At 37.5% G+C, this 19,827-nt stretch overlaps 1 protein-coding gene across 3 annotated transcripts in view; it reads right to left on the reverse strand.

The window, feature by feature from the left end:
* Window positions 1-1,917: 1,917 nt before the first annotated feature.
* Window positions 1,918-19,827, reverse strand: part of USP46 (ubiquitin specific peptidase 46) — a 29,800-nt gene continuing 11,890 nt past the window's right edge. For 2 of the 3 annotated variants that reach the window (XM_068680336.1, XM_068680338.1), the window contains 6 exons: window positions 18,052-18,281; window positions 14,294-14,370; window positions 10,214-10,297; window positions 9,728-9,925; window positions 9,168-9,246; window positions 1,918-8,197 (listed from right to left, as the gene is read on the reverse strand). In XM_068680336.1, the coding sequence (XP_068536437.1) occupies window positions 8,096-8,197; window positions 9,168-9,246; window positions 9,728-9,925; window positions 10,214-10,297; window positions 14,294-14,370; window positions 18,052-18,281 (770 nt within the window). In that variant the 3' untranslated portion in view covers window positions 1,918-8,095. Of the gene's footprint in view, window positions 8,198-9,138; window positions 9,247-9,727; window positions 9,926-10,213; window positions 10,298-14,293; window positions 14,371-18,051; window positions 18,282-19,827 lie in introns of all 3 variants that reach the window. The other variant, XM_068680339.1, reaches the window with a different exon arrangement.

The raw sequence follows: 19,827 nt of genomic DNA on the forward strand, positions 1-19,827 counted from the left end.
TTAAAATACCTTAAATACCTTAATAGCTTTGATCTTGGGTTGATTCATCAAAGGATTCCTTCCCAGGTTCAGATGCCATACCACCATATGAACAACCTGAAGCAGGAGTACCTACTGTTGTTTATCTTTTTATCTAGATCTGCTGATGCATTTTCCTATCTAAAGCAAAGTGATTCTGCAGTGGAAATAATAAAAAATTGTGCACCATGGATTGCTGGAAAGATAAACTTGAAGAAAAGTGGAAGCTGCTCACGTGAAACAGAGAAAGCCGACACTGGTCCAGTGTGCCCCAGGAGGAAGGATCCAGGAAGATCCAGTTCATAGGGATTCTGGCCCCACAGCCCCCACCACGTAAGCTCCCCATACATTAAGGACTTATGGCTACAACCTCTTTAAGACTGAGGAGAGGCTGAAGCTCTTTGGTCACAGCAGTGGCCAGATGAGTCATGCTGTGAGGAGTGAACTGCAACAAGGCTATGGAGTAATATTTCACTATTTGATATAAAATTAATAAGTGAAAAGGAACATTTTTCAGAACTGAGGATTGAAATGTTCTGTTACCATACATTTATATTTATATCTTGAAAATGGTTGTCCCATTTTTCTTTTTTTTTTTTTTTTTTTTTTTTTTTAATTGCACACAGATATTGAAAATCATCATAATCAGAATAATCAGAAACATGGTCTTCCATGTAGTCTATTTATTTATTAATTGCTTTTCTTTTTTTTTAATTTATTTTGGTGAGTGTATTGAAATGAGGAATCTTATCATTTTCTCCTACCATAACTGAGTTTTCAATCAAGATGGAACTATATTTTTAGCATTTCTCTATTTATCTGGTACACTGGACACAACCCAATCTAATCTAAAAATGATTAACTCACACTGAAAATGAAGGGACAGAGGCATAGGTAAGCATCATACAACTCCTGGGAAAATGCATTTCTGAAATTAGAGCAATTCTTCTGGAGCCCACATAGAGTGATTTTGAACATAATTCTTGATTATTTTTTATTGGTTTATTTATATGTACATTATAAAACGTTTTAAAATTATAGATTTGAGATTTATTTCTGTCATATCCTGCATTTTAAATTTGTCTCCCCATCCTCTAGTTTAAGGCTTATGCTCTAATAACCCAAGAATAAATGTGAAGGTGCTTCAAGGTTTTTATCTGAGAGGAAATCTGTGTTGTAAGATGTGAAGTGTTTTTGAACCTAGTCCTTTGATAGTCTGATGTGTCATAAATCTTATAGTATGTTACCTATAAATTCAGCATACAGTCTGACAGCTATGTTTGATTTTGGTTCTCTAAAGAATTCTGAAGGAATACAGGAATCCATTTAGACAAGGGCAAGAAACTCCAGCCTTTTATTTTCCTCACTTTTGAGAAAGTAAATCGTGTTTGCTAATGAGTAACTTCAGAAAAATGAGCAGACTGCAGGAATCTTTCAGTCCTCTGACAGAACTTTAGACCCCTTTAGCAAAACCCCTTCCTGCTCCAGTAGCCACAGCGAAACCCCGGACTAAAGGCCTTGGGGTTTTCACTGTTGCAATACATAGCTCAATTCTGATGATTTTTATTCTGTTCAGTTTTAGCTGTTCTCAGTAACATTGGCAAGGTCAGTGGTGTTCTTTAACTAGGTCCAGCTCGGTCACGCAGCTGTGTGTGTAGTCCACCAAGACAACTCACGGCCTGCATGCAAAACGTGTTCCCTTGACACACTTCGGAGGCAGCCCCAGTGGCAAAATGGAGGCACTCCACTACATGAAATAACAAGCAAGCATCGGCAGTCCCCCTGTCAGTAAGTTTACAGACACCTTGCACTCAGAAGCATTTTGTGTAACAACAAACACCAATGTTCAGCCTTAGTCTGGCTCCAGCTGAATCCAAGGCAAGCTGAATGGAAGCAAGATCAGTTTAGGGAGTTTATTTTATGTAAAATATAAACATGTTAACAGGAGAAAATACTGTTTTCTTATGTTACAACCTTAATATCCAACATGAGGTTTATCTTACAGGTCTGCAGATAGCGCAGGGTTTAATTACATGTACATGATTAAAAAGAGCAGATACTCAACTGTACACACACATGGGATATCGTACGCTTTACAGGAAATTCAGTATTTTACGAGTCCCCAGTCATATGCCTAATAGTTTTACTACCTCTTACTCCATTCAAAAAACTAGCACAAAATACTTAGTTTTTCTATGATTGCACCTTTTTGACCAGGTAGGTAGGGACTGCATATTTACAAACAGATATACATATCCAAAGCCTCAGACAAAACAGCCCCTTTTTTTCTTCTTCCCCACTACTCTACACTCATATTCGTACACCAATGCTGACTTTACTCCTGAAGACTCACGGGTAAGTTACAGAGCTCCTGTTAGTGCTCTTTAATGAAAGTCACTGAAGTTGGTATTTTTTTTTTCCAGGATTAACACATGAATCTGTAACTCAGCTGCCCTGAAGTTGCTCTTAGGATTAGAGTGAGAGTTGAGAAAAGGACTAGAAAATAATACAGTGTCTGAACACAGTCTGCCATGGGATGCTTGCAGATATGAACACCATGGATAATAGAAAGCTGATGTTTGAGCACAGCTTCTTTGAGGAATGTATTCCCATTAATGAGAGATTGAGGTTGTGGGGAGAAGGACTGCAAATATTTCTTAATTATCTACTGTGGTGGGCTGTGGTGAACTACAGGGTGTCTTCACAGGGTTTGTTTCTGTTGCTTTGGAACCTCTAGGAGAAGGGTTAGGATTACCTAGAGGATGGAGCACTGACTTCATCTGGGAAGCTGAAGGTTAAGATGCTGTGTGCCAGCCCAGCTCCTCCTACAAACAACTGTGCTAACCCAGAAAAATCACTCTCTAAGTGTCTTTCATACAGCAAAGTTACCACCTGTAACAGCCTTCATCAGAAGCATTAAGCTGTAAAATTGCCCATTGTAAATGGCGCACACAAGTTAATTTATTTTACATTGTGCAATGGTCCCAGCCCTGATAACCCAGTGAAGCAGAATTATTAGAGAATTATAGCAACTCTGAGACCGTGAATAAAGGGAGCTATGTGCAGCCTCATATTAAATCCTCCAGGCAAAGCCAGCAAGCAAACCTCCTAGGGGGTAAAGAATCATTAGTGTGTAAAAAGGTGTGGGCTTAGCCCAGCTGGTCCCATCAGGTGGGCACATACCTGCTAGGTGTTGTTTGACCTTGTATGCAAAAACGCTAATCTAAATCACTCTTGTGGATGGGTTCAAGCAATCTCCCCAAAGTAATGCACATTAGCTGGAAAGAAATTAAAAGGGTGTCTTTGAGGCTTGCCAAGGGCTGTTTAAATAGTCAGTGCCATGTTAAATTGATAAGAAACACCTCAGCAACAGAACTGCAGCAACAGGAAAAAGTCGTGGTCTTTTCATTGATAGAAGAGAGTACAATATCTAAAATAAATTAACAACAGCCTTTTGTAATTAGTTTTGCACTAACAAAACAAAGTCAGTGATTTTCTGATATGGTTACTATCAGCACTGCTCTGTAAGAAATATTCAGCATCTTTGATAGATGGAGTGTTATTATTTTATTTTATTTTTGTTAATAGCATGCGTCCTACTTCTTTCCTTTATGTGAGCCCAAGTGGAGAGAAGGAAGATACAAAAAGATTGCTCTCCTTGCTTGTACTCACACGAAGGCCAAGAATAAATTCAGCTCTTATGATTACTCATGTTTGAGATTGCACAGAGCACAGGTAAAATGGCAAATAGAGCACTATGTGCATTATCAGTTGACTGACAGGTAACTGGTAAAAGAGAATATCCCTGGGAGAAGTGGAGCTTTTCTAAATTATGGTCATTAATTACTGTGCAACAGAAGGAAGTATTGCAGCCCTTCCATTCTTTATCTGTAGTCTTGCAGATAGAGTGCAAAAAAGGCTGTGAAATGTGAGGTGTAAGTGCAATTCATCACTTACATATTGCTATAGAAGGTGAGAGGACAGACACGCTATAAATACTGCATCCTTGTCATCCTTGCAGTGTTTACAGTGCGTTTGTCCTCTCACCTTCTACAGCAATATGAACAAATACATATGAGCAAATTTGTGCTTCCTAAATTTACAGCCCATCTAGGACTACAAACATAGAAATGGAAATTGGGCTGTAACTAGAGATGCTGCATTGCAAGCAGAAGGTTGCAAAAGCAAAAAGACAACAGCAATGTGTTAAACTGATTGGAATTTCTCAAGATTGACACTGATGCTTAAAGTGCTTTGGTTGGTTACATTTAAAAACTTAAAGTACGTAAAAATTAAAACATAAAACTAATAATATTAACTACATAAGTTATTATACAAATACATTAACAGAGAAACAAAAGAGAAATAAATTAAAACAGACTTTGATAAAAGTTCTAACATGGAACAGATACAAATCCAAAACTTCTTAAAATTACTAACACACATTTAGCTATAAGATACTGCTCAAACTGGCCAGCCTCACACAGTGAAAATGTGATAAATCAAGAAGGGTCTGCTGCTGAGAGACATCAAATCACTGGCAGCTGCAAGTTGTCAGCTCCAGTCCCAAGTAGGTGATGCTGTTACAGATGGGAGAATTAAATGTAATGTCTGAAGATAAAAGACAGGTGTGGTAGCACGTTAGGGCCACCACATAACATGAATTTTAATTTCAGCTTAGGCCTTTAATACCTTTATTCAATCTAACGTGAAGGAAACACCTACTGCTTTATTTCCTTTACTACAACTGCTAAAGGAACAAGATCTTTAAGATGTTATCTGCTGCTCTGTGGTAACTGTAAATTATTAAAATTGAATTGACAGGAGCAATTTGGGGACTTAATTGCAACAAGGTGTTCTGCTTCACTGATATGGTTCCTCCATCACTCCCTCTGCTGTGTCCCAGAAATAGAAATTACATAAAATTCTGACAGCCTGTTCTGCAGAACACTGGAGTTGAGGTCTGAGCTCATCCTCTAAGACAACTGATTCATCAGCACTGCAGTGCTTCACCGGGCTTAGCTGAAAAACAGCACAGGACAAAAGTGTTCTTTTTCAAAGTAAGAACATGGTAAAAAGTTTTATAAACTTATTGGTAACAGCACATGAAACGAGCAGAGAACTTCAGATGTCATTAGGCCTAATACACTCAGAACCATAAAAACAGTCATTTTAGGGAAGTACATGATGCTCATAGATATCTGTGCTATATTTTTATGTTCTAGCTGCTGATTGAAAAACTTTGATTGTCCTAGATATTTTACCATTTTTTCTCATAAGAGACTGGAAATCTACATATAAACTTAAGAAAGAAAGGATTACATTTTTTTAAATCAACTAAAATACTTTACATCCTCATATTGTTCCTCTGACAATCCTAATCCTGCAAAACGTGCTTAATTTGACAAAGATCTCCTGCTACAAGTACCTTTCCAATATTTTTCCAATATTTTCTCACACATCTTGTGCATCTCTTTTCATTTGTAACAGAAATGTTGGGCAATTCATTTTTAAACAGTTTTCCTACTTTATGAAAAGCAGTAACATACAACAGTTACCTGTATGTTTTACAACCTAGAGCTGTCTTGCAGCTGGAGAAAAGCAAAGATTAGTATCCTATACTTTATTATTTATATATTACTTCACTTTTATTAACATTAAAAAATCATTTTTCAGATAAGTTAATTCAAATATGAAAAACCTTTTCTAAAATTGAACTGATCTTAAAGTTATTTTTACGCAAAATTACTTTACATACAAACACGAGCCTCACACATTCAAATGATACATTGAGAATGTATTTTTTGTTGCTTGTTTTAAAACTGAAGAATGCCCTAAAGTACAGACTCTTGGACCAATACTGGTGAATGCTGAACTGGAGTGTCTTCATTCACAATCGGAATACACTCCTGTTTTAAAAGGCAAGTGATTATTCTACTTTTAATGGGGAAATTCTGAATGCTCATAAATACATCCATTAAAGAAGGATATGCTTCTCAGTGGAAAAATCTCCTGGGGCTCAGTGAGAGCTGGTCTCCTGTATGATGTCTGTCTTTTGTGTTACAGACAGAACATTTAATTCCATCATCAATAAAAGTACAACTGCATCCCAATTACGCCTGCCTTTAGCCTGCATAACAACCTTCATTCATGTGAATGATCTCTGCAGACCTCTACTGTTACTCACCCACCTCAGTACTCTAAGGTTACATTCCACGTCTGTTTTCTTGTATTGGTACAACATGATAAACCACAAACAATGTTATATGAAAAGTCCACTTCTGTTTCTCCTTCAGTGTAAAGTGCTACGTTTCCTTTGTTTACAAAATGGCCATTGATAAATCCAGCTGTTCAGCTGATGTTACAGTAGAAGCTAGTATTTCATTTTCACTGTTATTCAACAAAAAGATATTCCACATTCACAGTAGATTACATTGAAAAATGTTTTTCTCTTTCCTACAGAAAACTAAAATACAACATTTATCTGTGCTTCTAAAGCCATTTTCTGAAACAGTGTCTGCCATAAAATGGTAGGCAGGCTTCTAAAAGAAAAGTACCAAAAGCAACATTGACTAATAAATACAGAACAAGAGTGAATAAAATATAACAAGTAGAAATACATTTTGTGAGATGAGAAAATTTCCTTGTAAATACTGGAACCAACTTTCAGTCCCCTTGAAGACAGCAGGAGTTTCTTTGCTGTTGACTTTATTGCAACAGGTATTTGGCTACTGAGGTTCAAGCATTGCATAAAGGAGTGTCAAACCAAGCAAGCTAGATATCCAGTGTTACCACTGCCTCATCCTGCTTTCCATCACTTCTCATAACCCTATTGATACTTTCTTCTACATTCTTTTTTTTTTTTTTTTTTTTGCCAAATTCTAGTATGTGTGTTGAGCAGTTTTATTAACCAGTGCATGACTATTGCCAATCAAATTCACCCAGTAAAATCAGAAACAGTTGCTCTAAGCCTTCTGATATTTTAAAAATCAGACCCTCAAGAGCCCTCTCTTTTTGTGGTGGTCCAAAACACTAGAAATAGTATATACATGACAGCGTGTGTAAACTAATGATTGTTACATGCTGTTATGTTGCCAAGAAATGAACTCCTTGAGAAATGTATGTGAGACCTACAGATATTCAGAAAACTGCAGGATCAAGCCCTGTCTTTTGTATTGTACCAACAACACATATTTAGCAGGACTGTGTAATTTCAGTCCTGATGGATATGTTGTACATGAGCAGTGTTGTTATCTCTGCAAACTACGTTAAGTAAGGACCTTATTATACTGTTTTAACAGACATGTAAGCCCAGTATCTATAAATGTTACTTATCTCTGTGACATATACACTTATGTCAACCATTGCTCTCTAAATTCTGAAATCTTGCCTAGCTGTGCTATCACACGGTTAGCACACCGACTGGACATACAGCATTGCTTAGTTCCACTGTAATTTAACTCCCTCTATGTGAATGTTAGGCCTGAAAACTGAAAGTTTTTAAAAACCCAAAGCTTAAGTGATTTTGGAAGAATATCTTTGCAGGGAAGAGTAACATGTCAGAAAAAAAAATCCCCTATGCAACCACAACTCAAGTCATTACGAAGCAGATTTTTTTTTCATACACTTAAATTGGGTATGTATATGTCAGAATATATTTAAAGGAATGCTTTGTAAATCAACACACCCCAAAATGATTTAGAAAGCTTTAAACAATTTTGCCCTAAATGCAATGAACACTTCCATATAAAATACTACTCTAGCTGGATTGGGTTTAACAGTTGACATCCAGATCTTATTATCTGTAAATGTTAGTCCATATAAATTCCACTAAAATCTGACTGCAATTACATTTTCAATCAGACTTTAAAACAACAAACTAACCCCCCTCACCAAAATAAAGTTCTGCATGTCAAAATTGAGTGGTTATAGTCAATACCACGTGGACTGTTTAATAGGAGACAGACTTATCATTGTTCGACCATACAAGATGTGATCATTGTAAAAGTTGGTTCAGGGGGGCCATCACCTTCTCTGCGTGCAGCATTGTGGTGTGCAATGGTCACAGTTTGCCAAGTCACTCTCTTGATTGATAGAATAAAATATAACCAGACTCTGAGTTTTTTGATATGTCAGAGGTCAGTCCATAGAATTCTTCAATAGCTTGAGCATCTATTTTCTGCAAGATAAATAGAATTGTTTATGTACAGTTAGGTTAAAGAAACACCGAGCATGGATTAAATGGCTGTGTAAAAACAAAAGACAAATCCAGTTCAGGGGAGCAATTAACAAATTCTGTTTGCAGTTCAGGCACTGAAAGGGTAACGTTCAGGGGCTAAATCCTACTGATTGCACTTGTGAAGTCAATAGAAATGTTTGTTTCAGAGAAGCTAACTGAATTAAGGCTTTTTCTAATAACAGAGACTATTTTGAATGCAGTAGTGAATGCTGGCAAAAAGCATGAATGTGACCATGCGACCTCATCTTTCTGCGAGGTGACAGAAACCCTCTTCAGGACATGCACCATTCCCAATGGTCCCAAACTCCCAGTGCTTATTCCACTCCAATGAATTTAAACCTGGGAAACAAGACTGAAGACCTCAGTTTTGCCAGGTGCCAGAGTGACATAAAGGGTTTGCTTGGGAATTAATTGTTCTATGCTTAGAATCTGTAAGAGCTGTGGACCAGACTGCTCTAATTTGCATCCAGACAATCCCAGACTGACTACAGAATTCAGACTTTACCAGTTGCTCAGAAATTAAAATCCTACAGCAAACATAACTTTAGCCAGTCCAGTTTTGCCTGGTGATATTGCCAAAGATTGCAAAATAGTTCCTGTAATGAATTAAATTGATTTTATTACATAGAGAAAACATTCCAAATTAAACTCTCAGAATCTGATATTAAAAATGTTTGATGTTGCTCTGAAATAAAACAACCCCTTTTGACATTGACAGGGTACAAACTGCACAATTAATCATCCTGTTTGCAATCCTACTTCCTAACTGAGCTGAGCTAAATGTCACATTACAACCAAGCTGAGACTTTGCAGAGTAGTAATCTATACCCAGATCTGGATCAGAATTTTAATTCCAAATTGAGAAGAGAACATAAACAAACGTTATGCTCATGGCCTTCAGCATACTGACCTCTACAATGTCATCATCAAACAAGAGCCAAAATCCATGACTTTTCACAATAGTAATGTAATGCCCACGATTTGGTCCACTAAAAAGCAAAACAAATAAAAATCACAAAACCTGAAATAACTTTAGATGGTACTATTGGTTTCATTTTGTTAAGTCGCATGTCTATGTTAAAGCAGACTGAATTATACATATATGTTAAGAAGAACATAGTAAACCCACCTGTGATGGTACAGCAGAAATGTTTTCTTATCCCTTGTTACAATGGCTTAATCAGCTAAAAGATGTGTTGTTTTCATCTGTTCTATGACCATTTGCAAATTAACCTATAGAGCACTTAATAATTTGCTCATTGCAGATTTGCTGATAGCAGGCATCAGCCAAGGCAAATATTTTAAGAGGTTCAGGCCAAGATACACGCAAGCTGATGCAGCAGCATGGTTTACGTCCTCCCTCCCACTCTCCCTCCATTTTGTCAGGCATGCCTCTGCCCTTACAAATGCCTGGAATTGGCAATAGCTTGAGAAAAGCAATAGCTTGAGATAGACATGAAAGCATCTTACCTTCCACAGTGAACAACAACAGCTACCAAGTCATACATCCGATCTAAGTTGACAGCATCACCAGACGTGTTGAAGAGACGTAACTCCAGAGGAAATACTACACGATATGACAGCTTGGTATACCTGTGCAATTGTTCCATATACTTGAATCTCTTGAGGTGTAAGGCAAGAATCATTGGCAGCTTTTTTACTCGCATCCTGTGAAACCATTAGAATGCACATGATAAAGACCTGCCCAGTTCAAAGCCACTATTTCCTTGATGAGTAATGTTTGCATTTAAAAAGCACCTTGTAACTAGCAGTAGTCTATTTACTAGCAGTAGCATATACACTAAAACTTATAATAGTTTTTAATCTGTCTGTAGGTCCTCAGGCCCCCAGAGAGTGTGCCTTTGGGGTGCAAGCAATCTAAACACAACGAATTTTAAGGAGGAGGCTTGTCAAAGCTCAGGAGGGACATAGTGAAACACGCTACTCTTTGCTTACCTTTTCTGTGCCTCTTGTTTACTGCAGCAAGTTTCACAGTAGTATTTCTGTTCACTACATAATGTCTCTGTGTTGCTGAAGTCTCTGTAAATAAATACAGTTATCAGTTCTTAAAGGTTCTTAACACTTCTGCCCCAGTACCACACTTGGGCTGTGGAACTGGAACCCTAAAAAGACACACATGAAGAAATCTTGTTTCCACTGACATCCAGTTTTCTATAGCACCTAAATCAATAATACTGGGATTTGCAAAGGGACTTGGGGTATCTGGCTGCTGTGACAGCCCTGTGTTATGTGCTGAGGGCCTACGTACCATTCACGGGAAGGGTCAGGTGTCTCTAACTGAGATCTACATCCTCATCTCTTGCATGTCAAGGAGCTGCCTAGAGTTTAATGTAGTTGCTTGATCCATCCAGTGTCTTTTAAAATTATTTGCAGAATGGACTATCTTCAAGTGCACTTCAGTCATTCACAAACTGATCACATTTTATGGTGTTCTTCTGTAAGACAGGCTTGAATACTCTTATGCAGAAGAAATAAATTGAATTCAGTCTTCTGTATATTCTAACCTCTGAACCATTATCCAGAAGTTATGTGATTACGCTTTTTTGTTGTCTAAAAATGAAAGTGACAGCTATGATAGCAGTTTTCCTAAATACCTACCAAGTAAATATGCTTAGAAATGTTTCTGGACTGAGCTTCTGAATTGAGAGAAGCAGAGGAAGACCTGGCTTGATAATGCTGCTCAGCTCACAGGAAAGATTTGCTATAGTCACAATGCTGATAATCTTGGGAACACCATTTTAGGTATTTAAAATACTTAACTGGAAAAAAATGGCAGTGATTTTTTTGTCACTTCAAGTGTTACATTGCAGCTGAGCAGGTGTTTTGAGAACTGTAAATACAGTCATAAACACCTATCTTCCACTTTAGACACACAGGTTTTCTCGTGACTCTGAGCTTTAAATAGATGTATCTGGATCACAGGATGGTTTGGGTTGGAAGGGACCTTTGGAGATCATCCACTCCAACTTCCCTGCCGTGCCAGAGACACCTCTGAGTAGATCAGGTTGCCTGAAGACCTGTCCAATGAGGCCTTAAAGATTCAGATGTTTCTGAAGAATTGAACTGACCTGTTGATTGAACCTACGTTGTGGTACCTGACAGAGTTCTGAATTCCAGACAAATTCAGTCCCAGCAATAAGCTTCATTCAGGCCATGTGCATAGAGGCTGAAGCCATGCTGCCTGCAAGGTTAGCCTGCTCTCACAGCAGGCAGCTCCAGGCTCCTCTTAGAAAGGCAAGGAAAGGATTCCTCACTATTATTTTTACCTGGCATCATCACCACAGGGGCAGATGGGAGAACTGAAGACTGTAAGGATTGCCAGGGCATGGGTAGTAGGTTACTTCCACAACTTCATAAAAAGTGGGAATTTTCCACTTTCACATTTAAGTTCTTTAAGACTGATAGAGGATGAGAGATCTTACTATAATTTTGGGGGAAGGGAGGTATGCAGGTGAAAATTAGATGGTTTTGTTGCCGTTTACAAGTGCAACTTTGGTAGTAGTGTCATCAATCAAGAATTTTCAGCATTAGATGTTTCACAGTTATAAACAGCTGATCATTGGAGTTCAGGCAGTCTGAATGCACAAGAACTACAGGCTTGAGGAACCTTTCTCTACGATTGCAGAGTTAATTTCAAGACACCTCCAACTATCTCCTGTTCCATGAATGGGCCAGTCTTCATTCTGTTTTTATGGTATTTTAACAGGAAAAAGGAATTTTTAACTACACCTGCTCAAGACATACTAATTCAACGCTGACCCTATATGCTCCCACACTTCTACAAGCTCAGTGCTACAGTGCAGAAGATGCTTTCTGTTGTTTATATGAATAAATAGTATACATTTGCTGTTTTAAGAGATGACAGAATTCTTAGTGGAATAAAAAAAAAAAAAAAAAAGCACAGGCAGTCTAGTTAACAGGATCAAATAGACTTGTAAACTTTGCAACTCCTGGTGGAAATAAAAATAATGGAAATGTACTATGTATGTTATTAAACTTTTGTTGCTTCAGGCCCAGTTGTCTACCCTGTGGAATTAGACTATGTCAGAGGCTTGTGTTCTTTGGACCTTTTCAATCTGAATAGCTACGAAAATAACTGAAAAGAACATTCATCCATAGGGGCAAAGAAATTTGTTTTACCAAAATGCTATATTGCACAGATTTTCTTTAACTTGCCTTTTCACTGCAGCAGCATTTAAAGCTTTAAAAGCACAGCAGAGCAGTTATCTTAAAAGGGATATAGTGCATTTTACAAGAATGGTAACTTGGTCATTCCTATTAGCAGTAACCACAAAAGCACTTACACTCTGTTTACTAATGAATAATGCAGTAGAGCAGTGAGAGGAAATCTATAGTCTCACTGAATATATGTTTTCTAAACAGAGGTAGACCTGCTTCTAGTGTGAAAGACAATTAGAAGAGATGACAGGTGATAACTCACTTCCTGTTTAATATGTAAAGAGCACCATGTACCTCCCTACCCCTCCAAAAAAAAAAAAAAAAAAGAGATTTTACTTCCATTTATTTTTAGAAGAAACAATGAATAGCTTTCAAGTAGCATGGGATATTTATTGATGGGAGTCAGGCAGATGTGGTTCTGCTGTGTATAAACAACTTTTGGCTTTTTGGCTATCCATACTTTTCAGGACTGCATAGACCTCTGCTGGAATACTGTGCCTAGGTTTTGGCAACTGCACTTTAGGAAGGGGAATTCAAGAGAGAGGTTCATCTGGAGAGAATGCAGAAAAGTAATGAAAATGAACAGAGACCTAGAGAAGATGACCTGTGAAGGAATGCTTGAATGACCTTAGGCTGTTTAATTTGAAGAAAAAAAAAAAAGATAAAATAAAATAAAAAAAATAAACCCACAATTCTAGGAAGAGTGATGACATTCTGTATATAAACCACTGCTGCTAAGAGGAAGAGGAGAAACCCTTTTTTAATGCCCAGAATATACAGAAGCTATGCAATGGAGTTACTACTGATAAAAGATCTTTTGGAACAGGAGGGACAAGCATCCCTACTTGAGGGCTAAGGACTTCTACAGTATCCTACAGGAGACTGAACTGAAACTGAGAAGGAATGAACTTACTGTATCTAGCACTTTAAAATGCAACAGTTGTTTCTTAGTACAGTTTTATCGACAGAGAAATCAGTGCTTTCTAACTCAGGAAGTGGTTAGCACCTCATATGCTTTCTCTTTCTGTAAATCTCAGTTTGGTGTGAGATGTCAGGCAACATCTCCTAAGTGTTCCAGAACAACTGCTAAAACTAAATACAAGTTCAAAGTCGTTAGCCTTTGAAAGAGCTTGAAAAAGTACTTTGGGCAATTGATAATCCTTCAGATCAGCAACACACTTTATTAAACCTAAATATAGTTTTTTTTTGTATCAATGTCAAAACTCCGTATATTTTAAATCTCTCAGGATAATCACCCATGCAAACCTGAAATTTATTTTGATCTCTGAAGTATTTAATAGTTAAGCATGTACTAAAAGCAGAACTGAGACTTAGAATAAAAGACTTCTCATTGTATTTTTAGGTTGAGACACAAAACAAGAAACTTATATGGTGGAAAATTAGGCTTTGGGAATCTTTTGCCCTCTAGGGACTCTAGCACTCATTCTACAAAGCATACACTTGACTTTTAATATGCACATAAGTCCTAATCAACAAAGCACTTGACTAAAAGCTTAAAGATAAGCACACACAAATCTCTTTGAAGCCAATTCTTATTCTGCAGCAATTCTTCCAGATGACAAGGCAATAAATTATTTTCCCTGAGAGAGGAATTTTTTTTCTCTTCCAAACACAGGCATTGAAAGTGAGAGTAAAACAAAATCCCTTAATGTGTATTTTGTCATTAGAAGAAACATCCAGTTTGCATTAGTTTTCTTCCGCTTAGGAAAATCTCAAAAACCAATGTTATTCTACTTTTCTATTCTGTATTTACTAGACTTGGAAAAATTAACAAAGTCAGATAGACATATCTGTCAAAGAGATGCATTGATTTACCTTAGACAGTGTGTAATTGAGGTGTTCTGCTCCACATCAACAGAAAGGTCAAGAAAATCTTCATCTTTGCTACTAACCTGTGGCAAAGAATATACATGTAAAACAGACTTAGTAAAAATCATACATCCAAATGCTGTTTATGCCTATGTGCAAGTGCTGAAGATGGAACGATTTCTTAAAATAAATTATACAAAGAATTTATTTTGATGACTTAATTTTGTCCCTAGTTCAGCATGACTGTATTCATTCTGTCAGATTAGCAACCTGACCAACCCAGCTTTCATACCATTTTACTTCCATCTGTTCCACTTAGCCAAACCCACTGACCATGGATCAGTGGCTGCAGTTTTATGTCTATTAAAGGGAGAGCATCATCCCTTATGTTAGCTGTAACTGCTCTGTTACATATGGTCTCTTGTTATGCAACACAGCCCAGCTCCTTATTACACTGGAGTTTTATTTATCTGTGTATAATATACTACTTTACATAATCTCACTTTATGCCCTGCATAATTATATCCACCATTAAGGTTGCAGTGAAGATACTTTCCATGTAGGCATTCATTGAGAAGTGTCATTCAACCACGTTGTTTTCTCGCTGGTCAGCATTTAAAAGCCTGTCATTATGTTTCTTGTTGACAGACCTGCATTTCCCCATTGAATATTACTCCTGATCAATAATTTTGAACAGGCTGAATAAGAGGTTACAGGTAAAAACAGCAAAGTGTTAGTGTTTTGCAAAGTAATTACGATTTTGCCAATGTTTTGTTTAGGTGGAACAAGAGGAGAAAAAAAAATCTGATAAAGGGTGTTTTCAAAACCATTAACTGGGACTATTTTGGGAATGGCAGACAAACAGATCTGGAAACAAGTTGCAAGTAAAAAATCCCATTTTGGGTCATCTCAAATTTTAGAATACTAAAACTTCCTCATTATATAAACATATACTTTTGCAGGTTAAAAAATGAATTAGGGCAGGTTATCAATAGAATTCCAAAATGCAGAGATTTTCTCTTCATCCATTAAGAGGCTTTTAAGGCCTTGAAAATCCAGAAAAGCCATAATGTCTTTTTCAGATCATAGAAACTAAGAGTGTAGCAGAATTACTGCACATGAATTTAGCCTTATTTATAACAACCAATTCTGTTTATAAAATGCTGCCTGAACACTCCGTAGTTCTCTTCCTGTATCTGCTTTTCCTTAGAATGACCAAACCACAAAAGATAGTGAAGTACAAATCATGAACTTCAGTGAGGGGTTGAGTCTGTTCTTCTGACCCAGATCACTCATGCTCGGATCAGTGCTAGTCTATGTGTGTGGACGTTATATACTGCTCTGAGCTCATCTTTGCATAATGTCAGGGATCCTATAAACATAGTGAATGCAGTCTGTATCAGTCCTGAATCCAGAAGAACACCTTTAGCAGGATTAATTTTGATATTGTCAAGGAAGTACAGAGGCATAAAGTGCATCCAAATAAAATGAACAGCAGTTCTTCAAACAAGAATCCTCTCTGAGACAGGATTCTACCCAAAGAGCACAGGAAACCACAAAACTGGCAGCAATCAACTGCAGGATAAACACATAGCTAGAACTCAAAAGATAGAGCAACAAAACTTCGGAGAACATTGTGTCTCTGCTGCTGGAACTGAAGTTCTGACAGCCACACTGCATATCAAGGAGGTTAAATACTTGGAAAAGGCTTTGGCAAATATAGTGTTTCATCTGAATACCACAAAGAAGTTAGGGATTTTGTTGCTGATTTCAGCGTGTAAAATGTTTACAGACTAATTACAGAATAATATAGACCATAACTGAAGGTATCTAGAAAATCAGGTTCAAACTGCAGTCTTTGTGAGAACAAGAACTGCTGGAATCTGAATGGTTCTTCATGCACAATATATTCGTATTTTAGCAAAGGGGAACCTTTTAGCCCATATTACTGTTTTCCAAGGATTTCAAGATACAGTAAAAAAAATAAAAAAATATATAACTAACTAGAAAAGTTTACTGAGTAGTAAACAGTATTTCTGCAATCACAGGAAGCTGTGGCCAAGCAGCAGTACTTAGCACTATTTTTTCCATAAAGCTTGGTCACTTTGAATTACAAATAGGATATTGTGCAGTTTTGCTGTTACCCAAGGACACATCCTGACTTAGTACAATTTGTCTTGTGTAAACACTGGATATTAATTTAGAATTAGGCCAGAACTGTTCAAAGAAGCTTGTCAGTTAAAAATATAGTTCTACCCTTTCACTTAACTTGCTAGTATTACTTGAGCTTTCATAATTGAAATAGATTAAATAATTAATTTTCAATCTCTCTGTCATGTTTTCACCTAAACAACCTTGCTCCAGACTTGGTCCAACAGCCCCTTCTCTCATGTTGACTACCACTTTATCCCTCTTCCCTGTCACTGAACCAAACCTCCTGAGAAGCTGCATTTTATTGGAGAACTATTTTATTGGAGAACTATTCTTTATAATTAAATTATTGGAGAACATTTTATTGGAGAACTATTCTTTATAATTAAATGATATCAGAATATGTTATTTTAGACATCTGTTATGACCTGGGTAGGATTTATGTCACCTAACTTTGGCTGCCTGAAGTTAGACACTTAACCTCAGCCTGCTGTTGGAAGATTCCTTCTCAGGGCACCTCCTTCTATCTTCAGGCAGGTAATCACAACAAAAAAGCTGTGTTTTCTTTGGACAAAGTCCATGGTAGCAATATTTGTCTGAGTTAAAAGCACATCATTCTTAGGCAAGATCAGTTCATTGATCAATTTAAAGCATTGCTGCAGAAATAATTGCAACAGCTCAGTGCAAGGATATTGGCACCATGGAATGAGCACAAGCAAGCTCTACAACAGCTGTACAACAAGCAAGAGTAGATAGAATACCTGATAATGCTCAAACCTTTATCTCATGTAACAGCCTAGAGACAGATGGAGAGAACTTCCTGAAGGAGCTCTTCCGTAATCTCTATCATCACAGAAGGAGCTGAGAAAAACAGTTCATCCTTGACAGCTACCTTTTACATAGCAAAGGTTAGATAAGGCTAATTCCATCCTTTTTGGAAAGCCAGTTTCACTACTCACCCCCCAAAACAGGTTGCTACTCTCTAGCACATACTCTCTGTGTACTTTCACATACCAGCCTCACTGACAAAAACTTTTTTTTTTCTTTGTTTTTCTTTTTTTTTCCCCCCCCGTTTAAGTAGGAATGCATGATTGGAAACCACAGAAATTGACAGGTGACTTGCAATCAGATTTACTAACTAAAACTACTTTTTACTGGTACTTCAAACACAAGAGACTTCAAATTGACAGCATCCTTTTAAAAATACTAGGAAGATAAAAGAAAACACACGGTTTGTTAATAACAAACCCTCTGTACGTCAGTCACATTCTTAGGAATAAATTAATACAAAATCATTTAACTTTTCACTGGTTCTTGGAATAATGATGCAAATATCTTCTCCTGAAATTACAGTAATAAAGAAGTATACCGATTACCTAGCAAGGATTTTAGCTGTAGAGATAGGTATTATGACAGCAAGACTTGGCATAGGTTAGCCAAGTAACGCCTAGGAAAAAAAAATGTTTAGAAAAGAATATACTCACTTCAAGAAGCAAAGTCTACAGGAAAATCCACAATTCTCAGATGTCTGAAAAGATTCATATATTTATACATATAAAATGTATCTATCTATTAATGGGCAACAACCAAAAAAAATCTATCCCAATGCTTACGGTTTCACAGTTCAAACATCTAGTTTCGTTAGTCAGTGTTCCCTGAAAAATCTCATGCACCCAGGTGAGTTCTTGTTTATTACTCTCTTCAGCTTCATTCATGTTGCCATTTTTCAGTTTCCCATTTTGCTTTTCCTGTTTCTTCTCCTCCTGCAAAATGTCGGCGATGGTATTCAGCAAGTAATTTAAAAACTCATGTGCATCCTGCTGCATGTAGTTGTCAAAGAGATCTGTGAAACAGAGTCAAGATTTCCAAAGCTGAATATATCTGTTTCTTCAAAAAAGCAAACTAAATTCATTATTTCTTTCTAAATGCATACATAGGTCTTTGCTAAGCAGAGGACTTAGAATCATGACAAAGAAAAGCAATTTTGCAGTCACATTGCCTTCAGTGAGGCTACTTTGAGGGAAGGCTTCATTTCTAACCTAACTTCAGCTGTCTAAAAGGTTAGGCTCATCTTTGGAGTTAGTTGTGTAGGCTTTTATTACAATCAGTGAAGAAAGCAAGATGACTCAATTCAGCCAACTCTCAGTACCTAGAAGGGTGTGAGAAATTGGATGACTACAGAGGGGACCAATGTTAATTCCTTAGACTAGATGCTTAGTATCAGGCAGCACTGACTCCCACCCATATATTCTACATCACTCAGACACTAAGAAACATCACTGACAGTAAGACACGTGGCTGGGGAAAACGAAGACATTTGATGCTGACACATAACAGTACACCATCTAACACCATCTAACAAAGCTTATTTTTCACACACAAGTCTGATGAGCATGGACTTATCCTCTTCCATACAAAATCCTTGTAGGAGGAGGAGAGAATATCTCCGTGGTGATGTAGAACAGAGTTCTCTAGTGAAGGCTTAATTTGATTTGCCCACCAAGCTGAAGAAAAAAGAATTTCTGTTCCTAAGAAATGTGTGCTTTTATCCCCCTGCTCCTGAAAAAGCCCATGTGGATTTCCTCCAAAAAATATTGCACAGAGCCTTTGGCTTTGTAGTGTCTAGTCTGGACAGATGAGCAGGTTAATGCACACTGAGGCTGGCCCTGATTCAGAAAAGCTGAAAACCCAAGATCCAGTCCCCAGAAGTGATCCCCAGCAGTGTGGGGGCACTGATCTCTAGCTGACTCAGAGCTAACTTTGTCACACTTCCAAATGCCTGCTTTGCAATGGACAGTCAGCCCATTTATAGCCTGTCACCGGTGAGCAATTTCTTCCAGGTGTTTAACTCGTATTTTATCTGAGATTCAAAGCTCCCTTGTTTCTAAGTATGCCACCCACACTGATATGAATCCAGGCCAAAATGGAACTGTGTGGCAGGCTTCCTTATTCCAAGCAATTCCCCACATCCCTTAAGGAAGTAACACTACAAAATTAGGCATATGCTGCTGCCAACTTCATGCTCAGAAAGGGCCCGATGCATTACAAAATGATGTACCCACTGCTTTTGAGAACAAGAGAAGTGGTTGACATGAAACCCTCATACACATCTGCCACCTGTTTTGGGCTTGGTGTGCCTGTAGCCCTCCCAGGACATATTGCCAACTGCCCACAACGTTTCTCACTAAAATTAATAAAAAAGACCTGCAGCAGAATGCCACCCTATTGCCAGCCCTAGCTCACTGTTTAGTGTGGTCTGTCCCACCATGTTGCGAAAGCAGCAAAAACCACATGCTTCTGGGCACTCAGGAAAACTGGTATGGCTATTTCAAGCATATTATTATATACACAGATACTAAAATATTAATATCTAAAACAAAGCACTAAAA

Source organism: Anas acuta, chromosome 4, assembly GCF_963932015.1.
Source record: "Anas acuta chromosome 4, bAnaAcu1.1, whole genome shotgun sequence".
NCBI lineage: Eukaryota > Metazoa > Chordata > Aves > Anseriformes > Anatidae > Anas > Anas acuta.